Raw genomic sequence first — 15321 nt, 5'->3', positions numbered from 1 at the left:
GGAGAGACATGGATCTCATAGGATAAACCCAGACCTTGTTCAAGGCAATAGAGGGAGAAAATCCCTTGCACACCTTGGGTCCTCCAGCTTAGAGTCACCAGAATGTGTCTAACAGGAGCATGGGCCAATTGCTCATCAAAGCTTTGCTTCAAAAATCCCTTCAGCCTCCATAAATGACACAATTTTAGGTTCCACCTGACCTGTGTACAGGAGCTGTCAGCAATGGGATGTACCGAGAGATCCCATATGCATCTGAAGCTGAAGGCAAAAAGTAGCTAAAAGGTTGGGGAGTTATTTAGATGATTTAAGGTTGAACGCTCTTAAGCTCCTGAAAAGTTCTGTCAGATCTTCAGGCCAGATGTTTTCATGGCAGGTCACGGAGGTTTGGATGCTCCCAAAGAATTACCTTGCAGCAGCATTTGCCTGCCAAGAGGCCGTGCGTGTCCACCTCGCCTCTGACAAGGTTTCCTGGGGTACACAAAGGCATCGAAACCAGCACGAGGCTTTTGGAAATGGAACAATGTCCCTACATGAGGGCATGGCACTAATTTCACTCTGCTAATTTCTCTGGCACTGAAAGGAGAGAATAATGCCAGCTAAGCCACCAGGATGACTTTCTGCAGGGCCCACTCATTCCCAAACAATTCCTCCTCAAGCACCAGACACCCAAAACCACAGAGCAAACATTCCAGGATCCATGTAGGTTAAAAGACAGTTACTTTCCCCAAAAAGAAGAGAAGAGAATGAAAGCCATACCTCCAAACAGAGACATAAATGATAATCAACAGCAAAAGTGTCAGCGAGGATACTCCACAGCCTACAATTAACGTGACAGAAGGGACCAGCACCTTTTCCATGTTCTGAAAGAGAGAAAGTGAGACATTAAAAAATAAGTTCAGCCAGTTCTACCATGAAAATTCCATGGCAAGAACTTCCCTGTTTGTTGGTGTGTCCACTCAGCTGACCTTCACATCACACTGTGCATACAACAAACAGGGAAGGAGACCAGGATCTGTTTCTCCTTGACCCAGTCTTTTTTGTTTTGGACCTGATTCTGCTCCCACAAACCAGTGTCAAGCCTGGGTAACAATTCTGACATCCATGGAAGGCAGGCATGTGAAAGGTGTTATGAGAGGAGGATCAGGCTCTTCACATACAGTGTGAGAGTGGGAAGATAATTAATGAAGCAATAACAGAACAATTACAAACGAGCTCTTCTGGGACGGCGGTGATGAAGGGTGGAGGATGAAAAGAAGGTGAAAATTTTCCACCAACCACAAACATTCATCTGGAAAAGGATGAAATGAAGCAAGGGAAGAAAAAAACAAAATGTGTATCCTCCCCAGGGATCTACCATCCATCAATTCACTGCTCCTACACCATTACACAAGGCATTTTTTTCATAGAAGGGGATCACACAGGCTGGAAAACCTGGTGTGGAATGGTTCTTTTTTCCTGACTGAATACAAAAGAACATCAGCTCTTGCAACATCAACAGCAAACACACACCGTAACCTCTCTAATGGAGCTCTCTGCATCCTGTGCCTGTAACTACCCAACATCTGCCACACTGATGTCACTGAACTCGCCCTGTCCTCAGCGAGGAGCGAGGAGCTCAATCCCACTTGGTTCTCTCTGCTGCAGGCATTTTTTTCCCCCCTGGTACTTTTCTTATTTCCACATCAGTGATCTCTGCTGGCAAGAAGGCAGAGAGAGGCAGAGCCCCACGTAGAACAGACACCCAAGAACCACATTTTTAGGGTCACACCATTTGACGACAACAGGGAGCCCAGTCAAGGTTGTCATTAGGTTGGCACAGCACCAGCACCTCACACTCCACTCATGGAGATGAGATGGTTTCTGACACAGCAAGGGCTTAGTACAGGAGATAAAATAAAAAAAAAGGAAAGTAAATTATGCATGATTTTGGGAATGAAACAGGCAGTCCTCTAAGGACTTGACTACACCGTTTCTTTGGCAGGCATGAGGCTGCTCAGCCTGAACCTCCAGTCAGAGGGATGCCATGGAGCTGAGGCTACAGCAGCTCTGTTCCAGGCTACTGAGCCTTCTGTGAAGTGAAACACATCAGGCAGGGCTCAGTGCTGGGTTTAAACCGAGCCTGGACAACTCAGCACATGGCCAAACCAAATCTGTGTCCACTTACTCAAGGCCCACACTCACTACATGGTTACTCCACTAAAAAAGATGAATAACCCTGATACACAATGGTCAGAGCTGAAGCGTCCCTGAATTTTTGAGGACTTGGGAAAATCCTCCTTATTTGCTTATTTTGAACAAGAATACCTCTCACAGCTGAGGGGAAATAATGAGGAACAAAACTTTCACCACGCCATTGCGAGGAACCCTGCAGCAGCTACTGGGAAGGATGGAGCAAGAACTTCCAAAATTTAGTGACACACTGTAGAAGCCTAGAAAATAAGGGGATTAATGTGAGTGTCTCAAACATGGTGGTCATGAAGCCAACCAAGGATTGTTGGTAATAACACACTGAAGAACAAGGTGTGGTTAGAGAAGGGGCCATGCACAGGTAGGGCAGCACTTTTCTGGGAAAAAAATCCTTGTTCTGGCACCTGAAGATCAGCACAGCTCAGCACAGTGCAGGTGCAGGAATGAGGCTGAGAACTGGGCATGGACTATAGGGTGGATCTAGACCACCCAAGATCCCTGAAGGCTCCAACCCACTTCCAGAAAGGTCTAGAAGAAGAGGCTGTGCATGGCAATTGATTTGCATGAAAAGAGAAAGACTTATCTCCAAAGCAGAGAAAACTCATCTATAAAAAGGTACTCCCTGGGTTCATGGGCACCCCAGGACCCTGGGCACCCCATCAGCTGGATCAATACTGGAGCCAGCACTGGTGATTTCTCTTTCTCCCTTTCCTTGTTTCTCCTTTGTTTCTGTCTCCCCCTCTTTAACCCATCTCCTTTTTCCCTTCCACTCTATCCCTTTATCCAAAACCCAGCAGATCAGGGACTAACATAACCATTCCCACCTGAAATTCACTTATAAAACCTGGGACTCCTCTGACTTCTGCCATTCCTTTTGATCAAAAATTTTGGGTGCTTCCTTCCCCTTAAGGGTGGGATGTCTCACAAAGTCAATGGCTTGAGCACCCAGCTGGCACCAAAAGGAGTACAGGTGGGCTGAGGGATCTACACGGGGTGCAGACCAGCTACAGACACAAAACCTGAGCCTCACCAATCCCTCCTGCATCCCCCTCTGCCTTTAGATTCCCAAAATACTCATGAAAGAGATGTTTCAGCTCACCTGTGGATTCCTTCCCTAAACTTTTACAGAGACTTGGGTCACTGTGATTTTTTTACACCAACACCTATGACTGTGCTCCCACCCTGAGAATTTACTCCTGCCAAATATTCATGCAAGGTTAGAAGCATTTTTTTTTGGAAACGAGGTAGACATAAATTTCAATTTAAATATCCACACTTTGATTTTGTTTTCCATCAAACAAAATTGGATTTGGACATTATTCAGGCAGGGTGAGTGCTGATACTGCATATTTTGCTCCTTACAAACTGAAATGTGGAAAGAAGACTGATTTTGTCAGGTAGGGTGTGGCAGAGATGGATGCAATGTCCTGTAGGAAGCCACAGCTTTGTTTCTCCCCCCCTGCAGAATCCTGGTGGACAACAGCCCTGTCCCACTGCAGAGGTGCATGGTTGTGACAAAAGCACTGTGGAACACAAGACACTCAGCCACAGATGGCTCCTTGCTCGCTCTCTCCAAACTCTTTCCCAAGCTTTTCCCTCTCCTTGCTCCGCCCTTACGGCAATTTGAGTTCACATCGCACAAACGGTGGCCTGGGATGAGCATCGATTGTGACATTTGATTTAAGTAGGTCTCATTTCACTGACTTTTCATGGGTAACTGGATAAAAGTGGAGGAGGAGCTCCATTAAAGCAAAGAAAGCCCGACATGTAACTCATTCCTGAACCATCGAGGCTCACCGAGGGAATGGAGTTTGGTTTTTAAGAGATGAGCAAGTTTTCACCAAACCCATGTCTGGAAGAAAGGCTTTTGCTGAAGAGATGCCATGAAGCTCATCCCTCCATCCTACAGGAAAGGAAGGATTGGTCCAGCCCTGATGGGATTTTTCTTGACATCAGGAAGGGTGATAGACACAAAAATCACTGGCTGCAGGAAGAAGAGCAGTTTGCTCCTTCGGGAATATTCAGATAATTAAGGTTGGAAAAGACCTTTAAGATCAGCAAGTCCAACCATCAACCCAACACCACCACCATGTTCACCACTATACCATGTCCTCTCTCAAGTGCCACATCCACATTTTTTGATCACTTCCAGGGATAGTGACTCTGCTATTTCCTTGTTTCAATTCTTTACCACCTTTTCCATTAAGAAAATTTTCCTAATATCCAATCTAAACTTCTCCTGGTGCAACTTGAGGCCATTTACTGTTATCTTAAGCAAATCCTAAGGACTTAGCCCCCAATATCTTAGGATTCTGCTTCTTCCTTCCTTATTAAGGTTTCTTTGTCCTTCCCACTTTCTTTCTCTATCCACCACATATTTTGTTCAGCAAACAAATCATCATTTGTTTATTTTTTCTGACTAATTAAACCCTCTGACAGAAGGTGGTCAGATACTGCAGGATCTGAGCCTTGTGAGGGCAATTTCCTTAAAGAAGTTAAAATGGGGAAATCAAGGTTGGTTTAAAAAATAAAGACGCTACCAACAGAAAAATATCAGGGTAAGAAAAGGAACAGCCCTATGGGATTTTCCCAGCACCACAGCTGGGGAAAAAATTCGTTGTTTGCAGAAGACAGGGCAGGAATAGGATTCCTGCCTGCCTGGACTGGAGGTGGTCCCAGAGAGGAACTGCTGAGAAGGGCCATCCAAAACCCCCCTGAAGCACAGAAAAAAACTGTGCCTGTTTGGAGCTGGAAATTAAACTTTTCCCTGAGTGAGTGGGGAACAGAGCAGGTTGTTCTGAGTCGCAAGGGCTGTGATTCTGTCACCAGGCATGGCAGGGGAGGAGGGAGGCAATCAATGACATCAGCCAGGATGGAAATAACAAGCGCTGCTGCCCGGGGCCACTCGCTCTCCTGCCACCTCATCGCTCTGCCTGGCAGGGCAGAAGGATGCTCCTCTTTTCCTTTACAATTTCACCTTGCTTCCTTCTTTTTCTTTCTCTTCCTTTCTCCCTAATTTTTCCTCTCCTTTGTCTTCTCTGTCTCCTTTCCTTTTGCTATTTCCCACGGCATAATTTGCCTTTTCTTCTTGCTCTTAATGCATTTTTCCGGCTCTCCCCCTTTCAAATTCTCTGCATTTCTCCCTTTCCTTCTCTGGCTTTCTGCAGAATGCTGTGAAAAGCGACTCGATTTGAGTTGTGCTTTTTCCATTACCCTGCTCTGGCTCCAGGGTCAAACAGGCTCCAATTAGAACAAAGTATTTCTTAATGCTGTGCAGTTTGCCCCAGACCTTACAACCAAGCTGTTCTTTCTGCTTTTTCCATCCTTTATTCCAAGAAAGGCTTGAACAAAGTCTTTATAGGCACATCATCACACCAATAAAATCACCGAAAAATTAAACCGTTTATTCTGCTCTGAAATTAAACACAGGCCCGCGAGTCTGGAATTTGGGGGGAGTTGGGCTTTGTTTGGTTTTAGAAATTTGTTTGCTATTCATAATAGTTGCCTTGAGCCTGACTTCCTGAACATTTGAAATTAAAGATTCATGAAGTCAGAGCTCTGGTTGCAAGGGACATCTCCAGCTTTACAACCCAATTTGCTGCTTGGAGCAAGACCAGCACTAACATCAGGTGAGGCTGGTGATGGCTTTGTCTGGATGTGGGAATTCTCCAAGATGGAGAGCTCCCATCCCACAGGTGCCCATTCCAGAGACACAACTCTATTGGCGACAGGGATTTTCCTGAGGTCACACAAGGGGAGGTTTAGATTGGCTATCAGGAAGAATTTTTTCACTGAAAAGCACTGGAACAGGCTGCTCAGGGCAGTGGTGGAACCTGCATTCCAGGAGGTGTTAAGGAAATGTCTGGATATTGCACTTAGGGATGTGGTTTAGCCATGAACGTGGCATTACCAGGTTAATGCTTGGACTCGACTGTCTTGGAGATTTTTTCTCAACTTAAATTATTCCACGCACCTCCCGAGCTACAATTTTGTCTTTTCCCCCTTGTTAAACCACCAGGCACAAACCAGAGGAATTTGGTTTTATAATTTTTGTAACTGTCCCACAGGCTGTGACCAGAGTGCCCTTTACATCTTTGCAAGAACAAGCAAGTCCCTCTCCCTCCCCTCACAGGTCAGGGGCTCAAAGCAACCAGGCTCATTCCACTCTCCTGACACAGAACTGGACCAGCTGAGTGGAATTTACTCCAAGAATTGCACAGGAATGGTTCTGCTGTGCCACTGGCCAAAAAGCTTTTTATGACTCCTGTGAAATTTTATTTAAGCCACAATATATTGATTTCACTGCTGGTTGGAGAACTCTTGTCAAAGCACGGAGAGAGGTGTCAAAATTGCTGGAAAATAATGCTTTTAGCAGGGCTTACAGAAGCAAACAGCTTCCAGAACAAAAGGTGTATGTCAGTGCAGGAGAAAACAACTCAGGAGGGTTGAGCGTCCAACAGGTAAATCTGCTCTTTTCAGCTGCCAAAAAAACACTGATTTTTTTAATGCCCGATTTGGTCAGATTCAGGATTTCTCATCCAGGCCCAGGCCCTGGGGATATCACATTTATACTTTGCTGGGATGGGAAATTTCCATGTACCCTGGGTGTGCTCAAGGGAAGGCTCAGTTTTCTCTCCCTGGCCCAACAATTTCCTGCAGTGATTCCAAGACAGGGAGAGAGGGAGAGCAAGACACAAGCACTTCCTGGTGGATGTCAGGATTGGGCCAGGGCTGAAAGGAGATTTTTTGGTGGGTCAGCCTTGTCAGAGGTCTACAGAGTTCACTCAACTCAAAGCAGATGAGCACTGAGAAAGGACCAAAATACTCCTTTTTTCCTACAGAATCACAAAATAGTTTGGGTTGGAAGGGACCTTTAAAATTATATCATTCCAAATCCCTGCCATGGACAGGGACACCTTCCACTATCCCAGGCTGTTCCAAGCCTCATCCAGCCTGGCCTTGAACACTTCCAGGGATGGGGCAGCCACAGCTTCTCTGGGCAACCTGTGCCAGGACTTCGGCACTCTCACAGTAAAAGGTCCTTCCCAATATTTAATATAATTCTACCCACTTCCAGTTTCAGCCATTCCCCCTCATCCTCATTCCATGGCAGCAATGGCAATGTCCAACAACCCGAAATACAGTCCCATACTGGCTGCTAAAATTAACTCTATCCTGAATTAAACCTGTAAAAAAGTCTTTCTCTGGCTTTCTTCTACACTTCACATATAAAAAAATTTAAAATAAAAAAGGTCTCCCCAGAGCCTTCTCCTCCCCATCATTTAATCCCTGAGAAGGCCTCTGAGGTCCCTGCATGAAGATCACTTAGAGGCATCATTAATAAATCATCCTTTCACACCTTTTTTCTGGAAGATGTGACACCTTCCCAGCCACAGACTGGCCATGTCAAAGCTAATAGCCACCCATTATCAGGAACACAGCTGTGGAGCTCAGGGCTCCTTTTATGTTATTTGGCCAGTCTAACAGGCAATTCTGTGTAATTACAGCACACAAAATTCACCCAGAGAGACGTTTTAACACGCTACTATTTATTAACTATCACTAACTCTTCAGTGGGTATTGAGTCCTCTCACAAGATATAACCTGACAATTTGCTTTTAGTCAACAGCTTTGGAGAAGTTTGGAGGGCAGAGGAGTGGTCACTCAGCCTCTCCTTAATGGGAATTGTCAGGATAATTTCCTCCAGGCTAGCAGGGGGATTACAGGAGTTAACAGTGGGCATTATGTACCTGCCAGTCAGCAATGCCCACTGCCAGGCTGGAACTCCCAGGCTGCTCTCCCAGTGCCTCAATGTCCGGTCCTGATGTCAAGGATGGATGGATCAGGGCCATATTGATGCTGAGGATCGCTCTCCTCCTCACCAGACAGCTGTTCCCAAATGTTTTCACCATCATTTCTTTAAAACTCTCGAAGCTTTATTCGCTTTATTTGTTCCTTTCCAACTGCACCTCGCTCAGCCAAGCTACTGAAATCCCGGTTTTGTGGAGCTCTGATGAAGATCCTTGAGCCACCCTGCATCCCTCTGCCAGCTGTGGGCTGGGAAGCAGCATGAGGAGCCAGGGGATGCCAGGGAGGAGAGCGGGGTCTGCTCCCAGCTCACCCACAGGTCAGCTGTGGACACACATCACTTAAGCTCCATCACTTAAGCCAATCTTTTCAAAGGCCTCTCAGCTGATCTGATTTAGGTGGCAAACACTGGCTTTATCTTCTTGGGGGCCTATTTTGATCCCCTGGACATGGAAGGGAATAATACTGCCCCTCCATCTCTCTTCCAAAGCTTAATTCAACTTAGATTCCTGCTGTGGGCAAACACCTCCAGGGGTGGGGGGGTCCTCGGGCTGTGTCACAACAATCAAGCACCAGCACCTTATTTTCTGCTGGTCAAGACCTTCGGGAAACAGGAGAGAGCTTTTGGCTTAACTCTTTGTGAGCTGATCAGATGGCATGGCTGGTTTTTAAACCTTTGCTTTTCATGCATATGGAAAAATCATTCTGTTCCAGCCTTTCACTTTAAAGCACAGAGAAAAGAAATAAAACAATTTTCGACAATGAAGCTGGCAATAATCAAAATGGCCAGCTCCTCCATGGGCAGGAGCTCTTTGCCTCTGAGAAAACAGGGACACAAGTGAACTTTAATCTCGTTGTGCAGTAGCAGCACTGACACAGGCACTGCGGGAAAAAGCAAACCTCAATCTCCCCGTGTCAGCCCTGGAAAATCAAATGATATAGGACCCACTCCACTGCCCTGAGATGAAGTGGTACAATGCAGATATTCACACGAACATTCAAAGCAGAGGGGACTTGTCCATACCACTCAGTGCAACATTAATTCTCTAAAACTCCTTGAATTGAGGTTGTGCTGAGGTGAGGGTCGGCTGCTTCTCCCAGGCAAATAATGATAAGGCAAGGGGAAATGGTCTCAAGATGCACCAGGAGAGGTTAAATTTGGATATTAGGAAAAAATTCTCTGTTGAAAAGGTAGTTAAGCATTGGGACAGGCTCCCCAGGGAAGTGATGAAGTCACCATCCCTGGAAATGTTCAAAAAAAAAAAAACAGGAGTAGATGTGGCACTCTGAGATATGTTTAGGGGGCGTGGTGGGATTCAGTTGAAGGTTGGACTTGATGATCTTGGAAGTCTTTTCTAACCTGAACACTTCTATGATTCAATGTCCTGAGCATTGCTGGTTGCCACAAGCTAAGACACATCCAGGGATCATTATAAAAATTAAATATTAGGGACAATTACAGGAGCTGCTAGAGCTGCTCCTGTTCTGGAGCTGTCTCTGCCATGGAACTTACAATTATTATCATTATCATAATAATCATTGTTACTACTACCATTATTACCATTACTGGCATTATTTTACCATAGGGACATATGCTCTGTTACTACTTTAAAAATGAGTCTTCTTTCCTGCACTCTCCTGCTTGGAATTGCCCTTTCCATCTGCTACATAGAGAACAACCAGTTCAGATTCCATAACTGACTTGAAAGCTCACTGCCCTCATCCCTTGTAGCTTCCCAGCTGAGCACCTTGCAGGGAAATGTGGTAAGATTTACACATAGCTAAAATAAAATAAGTCCACAGCAGACTGGGAATGGAAAATGAGAGTAGAATCCAGACTGTGTTTATCCTGATTTAAGCAGTATTTTGGTTCCATGCCAGGCGACAGCGTTTCACCAAATTACTCCAAACTAGCCCGCTGTTTGTTTTACACTATCAGTGGCGTGCTGAAGAGTGGTGCCAGAGCAGCAGCTCTCCCCACAGCATGGGCAGAACGTTCCATCCCCATTCCTGTCCTTTGGAAAGACCCACCTGAGGAGTGGGGAACAACTGAGCAGTCTGCAGGATGGCTGCTGCCCAAGATGCTCAGATCACCCATTTGCCAACCATCACGGAGAGCAAATACCCACTTTCCTTCTCCCCCTGCCTGCCGAAGAGCAGTCCTTAAGGAAAACCTTCCTCCAAAGCACAAGGATTTTGTGCAAAGACTGCACAAGCCACGCCTGAAACATCTCTTAAAACCTGCCTTTACCCAGGACCCTTTAATTCAGAGAATCATAGAATATCCTGAGTTGGAAGGGACCCAGTGGGATCATCAGGTCCAGCTCCTGGCCCTGCACAGGACACCCCAACAATCTCACCTGGTGCCTGTCCAGATTCACTGTTCAAACACTCCTTGAGCTCTGTCAGTCTCGGGGCCATGACCATTCCCTGGGGAGCCTGTTCCAGTGCCCAAAAACCCCCTGGATGAAGAATTTTTTCCTGATATCCAGCCTAACCCTCCCCTGACACAGCTCTGGCCATTCCCTCAGGTCCTACCAGTCACAGAGAGATGAAATTGGTGCTGCTCCTCTGCTTCCCCTCATGAGGAGGCTGCCGACCCTGATGAGGTCTGCCCTCAGTTTTCTCTTCTCCAGGCTGAACAAACCTTAATTATGACTTGCAGATGCTCCCATCCCTCACTATTCCATCACTGAAGATCCCTGCCCTGACACTGGCTCCTCACCCAAAATAAGGCTGAACCAACAACCCTGGGGTAAAACATCCCCAGCTCATTGCCAGTCCTCAGAGGCTTTCAGGGCTAAGAAAAGAAGATGAAAGTCTTTCAGCCATTTGGGTTATTCTGCTGTTATGAGGATCATGGCAGCTTTATTCCCATTTCAACCTGAGGAGCCCCTGGGACCCAGCGTGTTTCCATCCCCAGCTGATCACCGGGGAATCACTGGTGCAAATCCATGGAGCAGAGATCTCCAAGCAGCCCTCGAGGAATCAGCTTCCAACCCCAACCCCCAACTCATTCACAGCTGAGTGATTGGAAAGCGAAGCTGTAACAGCCCCTGGATTTACAGCTGTACTGAGCTGATACAAACAAAATCAAAAGTGGCCCCAGCAGTCGGATATTCCCCACCTGGGGAGATGCTGGCATGATTGCCATGTTTAAAAAGAGGGAAAAGAACCATTCGTCATGGAAAATGAAAGCATTGTCTCACTGGTGGGAAAAGAGCGGAGTCGTTTTGCTTTCAGGGATTTATTGACTATATTCTGTATATATTCTTGTGGTGAGCAGGGCAGGTAGGCAGCGAGCAATGGAGCTGCAGGCTGAGTTTTGGCTGGCTGTTATCACACCCAGCACAGTATCAGTTGCTTCATAAGACACTCCTCACATTTAGAGGGACATTTTGAGCTCAAATACTCCCAATTACAACTCTGACATTACTTTTTCACACATATTGCCCATTTTTGCTTAAAGATTACCAAAATCTTTCCAGCAGGTTTATCCACCCAGCTATTACTCGACAGCAAAAGTATGAAGGGCACAAACCTTTAATAAACTGCTTCAATTTGGGCTTAAATGAACATAATAATAATGCCTTACCCATTTCCTACCACATGGCAATTTAAGGGCAACCTCAGCCTTTCTGCAGGGCATAAAGGGCTCAGAGGTGAAGCAGATTGTCAAATTTACCTAAAAGAATTGCTTTTCCAGGTCAGGGCACAACGGAGATGGGTGCAGAATAATAGAAGAAAGACAAGCAACACTCAACAGTTCGCCTGACTCTTCGAACACACCATGCTCAGTCCCTGAAGTGCTTTGAAAAGGAAGATAATCTCATTTAGCACTAATTCTGACTCCCACCCCACGAGCCCATGAAACCCAGCCTCCAGCACCCACTCGTTACCATTTTCAAACAAGCCCCTTTGTGATGCTCCCACGCCGTCCTCCTGCCTCGGGAGAAGCTCCCCGAGCACCCAGAGCTTCAAAACCTCCCGTGTGGAGCCCGGCCTGGTGCAGTGCCCACAGCCCAACCCCGGAAGATGTGACCACCTCACCGTGACTAACAACCTTGTGCTGTTTACACAGGCCCCCACGCCCGCCCCCATCCCGGCATCCTGGGCTTCCAGATGGAAAATTCAGCCAAATTTCCCACACTGCAGGGTCAGGGTGGATTTGTGGCTCAGCGCTGAGCAGGCTGAAGTGGTGCTCTCATAGCTGAAGCCTCCCAGGTGCCACGAACGGCAGGTTGTAAATATGAGATGACAAGTGGATCGACAGCCACAGGTGGAAGTGGGAAGTTGTGGACAGGCTCAGTGATTTTTGGCTTTCCCACCTGCTTCCAGCCCACTCCTCCCCCTCCCACCAATGTGCTGCCCCTCTGCCGTGTTCCTCTCTTTATACACAGCAAGGCACAGACAACAAGGGGATCTGCATCACAGAATTCCAGGTAAGAGAGTGGAAAACACCTGTCAAGCTCAGCTCACGCCTCAGCCTGATGCAAAACCATCAAAAACACCCCCAGCCTCTTCAAGAAAACCTTTGCTGATGGAGTCTGGGCTCTTGACTATCCCTGCAGTCAGAAGGTTTTCCCTTGTGCGTGAATTAAATCTCTCACTCTGCAATTTGAGCCCAATCCCCAGCAGACACAGAAAGCAGATTATTCCCTCTCCACAGTCACCTTCAACCCGTTTGAAGATTATCATCCTCTTTCCCCTCAGCCTCCTTCTTTGGGGGAAGAGCCAAAATGTCTCACAGAGCTCAGCCATCAGTGTGGAGGCACCACACCAAGCATCGCTGACACATTGTCCTCTCCCACACGCCCTCCCACACTCTGGGCCGTGCCAGTCATCCTGCCTGGACCCAGAGCAGAGCAATCCCAGGCAGGTAACACTCACGCACTTGGTTCACATTTCTGGCCCTCAAATCTGCTCACAAGCGAGGCTGAGGGCTGCTTTCCGAGCTCTTAGGAAAGGGGAAAGTGGGAATTGGGAAGACCCTGGGGTCCTGGCTGAAATCCACACCTCCTTAGCAGCGCAGGAAGCTGTGGCAGGGTAACAGGGCAGCCGTCACACTTGCTAAGCTGCCTTCATGGCAACAAGCCATTAAGCACTGCAGCTCAGAACAAGCACCAAACCCCTCAGGAATGCCTGGACATGCAGCATCCCAGGCATTCTCCGTGAGGTTTTAATCTGAGCTGAAGACAGGGGACCAACCCCAGCCCTGCTCCGCTCCTGGGGTCACTTGGTTAATGCCAGCGCCGCTCTCGCCTTTCCACCGAAGGGTGAATTTGGCTCGGCATTACTCACGCTCCAGCACTGACTCCCACAACGGCTTTAAGCTCCCAGACACTTGATCCTGCTCCTCTCCCACGTCCCCTTCAGATGGAGAGATACGGGAGGTGATGCAGCATTTGCCTGCAGAAGAGTCCCTGCCAGGGCTGCGCCGAGCTCGCCGGCTCCGGCTGGCGGGGGCTGAGCCGCAGCCCCACGCTGCTGCAATCCCACCAGCTGGAGTTTTGTCAGGAGTTCAAGAGCTGGGTGAATCCACCAGCGCCGAGCAGGAGCTCAGGGAGGGAAGCTGTCAGCTGGGAATATCTCCCCAAGTACCCAGCGGATCGACAGACAGCGAAATCCGCAGACAGCCGCCAAGGAGGTGGGATGCTGGATGACTGCTTATTATGCTGAGCCAAATCCTCCTATTATTACCTCCTGTGCTACCTGTCTTCTTGTAATATATTCAAGTGTTGTCTCTGCTAGAAGCACAGCACAGCGCTGAGAGGGAATTCCTATCCCACTCGTCTCTCATGCCTTGCCTGTGTATGTTCCAATATCAATCACTTATTTGCTAATGGGATCTTTTATTAGATATCTGTGTACAGCACACAGCAGTGGCAATCTCCCGTCAATTCTCCCAGCAGAATAGCAAACCCAGGCTGCCTTTGGCACCTGGAGCACACTACAAGCTCTGTCAGTGATCTTCTTCCTCTAAAAACCCAACATAAATCACGTGTACATAACTCCAGGTCCTCTCCAAACTCAAATGAGACTTAGCCCAAATTTACTCTGCAACACAAACTGACAGACCCCACGTCAGTGACAGAGCAATCCTTTAAAGCCAGGTGATTTCCAGCAAAGCAAAAATGTAGGGACACAATCCAGTGCTTTCTGTTAAGAGGGCACTTTGGAAAAGTAATGGACTTCTTTCCAGAGGGGTTAGACCGTGGGTTGGCCCGTTTGGCCCCCTAAAAGCATCACACATCCTGTCTCCTCCTTAATCACATTATGAGAGAGAGTAGGAGGGGAAAACTGTCTGTCCAGCTGGTTTCTACTCTATTTTCTCCATTCTATCCACGCCTGCTGAAACTCAGGAGGGATAAACTGGATTTAGTGAAAAGAGCCTCCCTGCTGAGCACAGCAAAGAGCAGCCCGTGATTTACAGAATCACCAGTTTGCTCCTACAGGCTGCCACGGACCTCGGGGAAAAGCACCCCAGAGAAAAAACAGCAGCTGCTCCTGCTGTGGAGCAGGAGATGGGCAAAGCCCAGAAATCCCCAGCAGCACTTAGACCACATCCTTCCCCAATCCCAGCACGGAGCTCTCCTGGGATGAGCAGCAGTCCAGCTGGAGTGGCCCTTCGCCACTCCCACCTTGGCATCTCCGCACCCAGGGAGAGTTCTGTGGCAACAGAACAAATCCCCAGGAAATCTTAGGCAACATTTCCAGCTCAAGAGGCATAATCAGCTCCTAAGAGACACTCTACACACAGCAGCATCCTGGAGAGGACGGGGTGATTGCAGGAAGAGGTGCCAGCAGCGCCAGCGCGGCAGCTCGCAGAGGATTTGGACCTCAAAAGCCCAAATGTTCGTGGCTCAGCAATGTTCACCCTGGCACAGCTCCTGCCAAGCGGGCAGGAGGAGGCTCCTAATGCTCTGTCAGGGAAATGACAGCACTTGGTGCTTCCTGGAGCACCCTTGAGGCTCGGGGCACTGTGCAAATGTGGATGCACAGAGCCCGGGATGTCACCTGCAAGGGTGCTGCAGCTGGAGAAGGGGAAGCAGAAAGCAAGGAAGTGTTTAGCTCAAGGTCACAATTTCACTGACAGGCACAGAAAAGATCTGGCAGTAGCCTCAACAACACACCCAAATACATCAAACTCTTCCCTAAACCCCTGTACAACCTGACCAGAGTTAGATGTCTCAAAGCCTGTTAAAACCGAAAACTTCCCTTCCTCAGAAAAGTCCAGTTTTTAAATGAAAGAGTTAATGTTGCAGAAAAAGCAGAACCAATATTAACTAAGCCTGGAAACTGTTGTGAACATGAGAACTGTCAGTT

The 15321-nt window shown here is 47.7% G+C and overlaps 1 protein-coding gene across 13 annotated transcripts in view; it reads right to left on the bottom strand.

The window, feature by feature from the left end:
- ADGRB1 (adhesion G protein-coupled receptor B1) overlaps positions 1-15321 on the bottom strand; it is a 282938-nt gene that overhangs the window by 66802 nt on the left and 200815 nt on the right. For all 13 annotated transcript variants that reach the window (XM_030266786.4, XM_072925064.1, XM_072925067.1 and 10 more), the window contains one exon: positions 757-860. In XM_030266786.4, coding sequence (XP_030122646.2) covers positions 757-860 — 104 coding nt within the window. The remainder of the gene's footprint in view (positions 1-756; positions 861-15321) is intronic.

The sequence above is a fragment of the Taeniopygia guttata genome, chromosome 2 (genome assembly GCF_048771995.1).
Source record: "Taeniopygia guttata chromosome 2, bTaeGut7.mat, whole genome shotgun sequence".
NCBI lineage: Eukaryota > Metazoa > Chordata > Aves > Passeriformes > Estrildidae > Taeniopygia > Taeniopygia guttata.
This window is presented reverse-complemented; position numbering and strand designations above follow the sequence as displayed.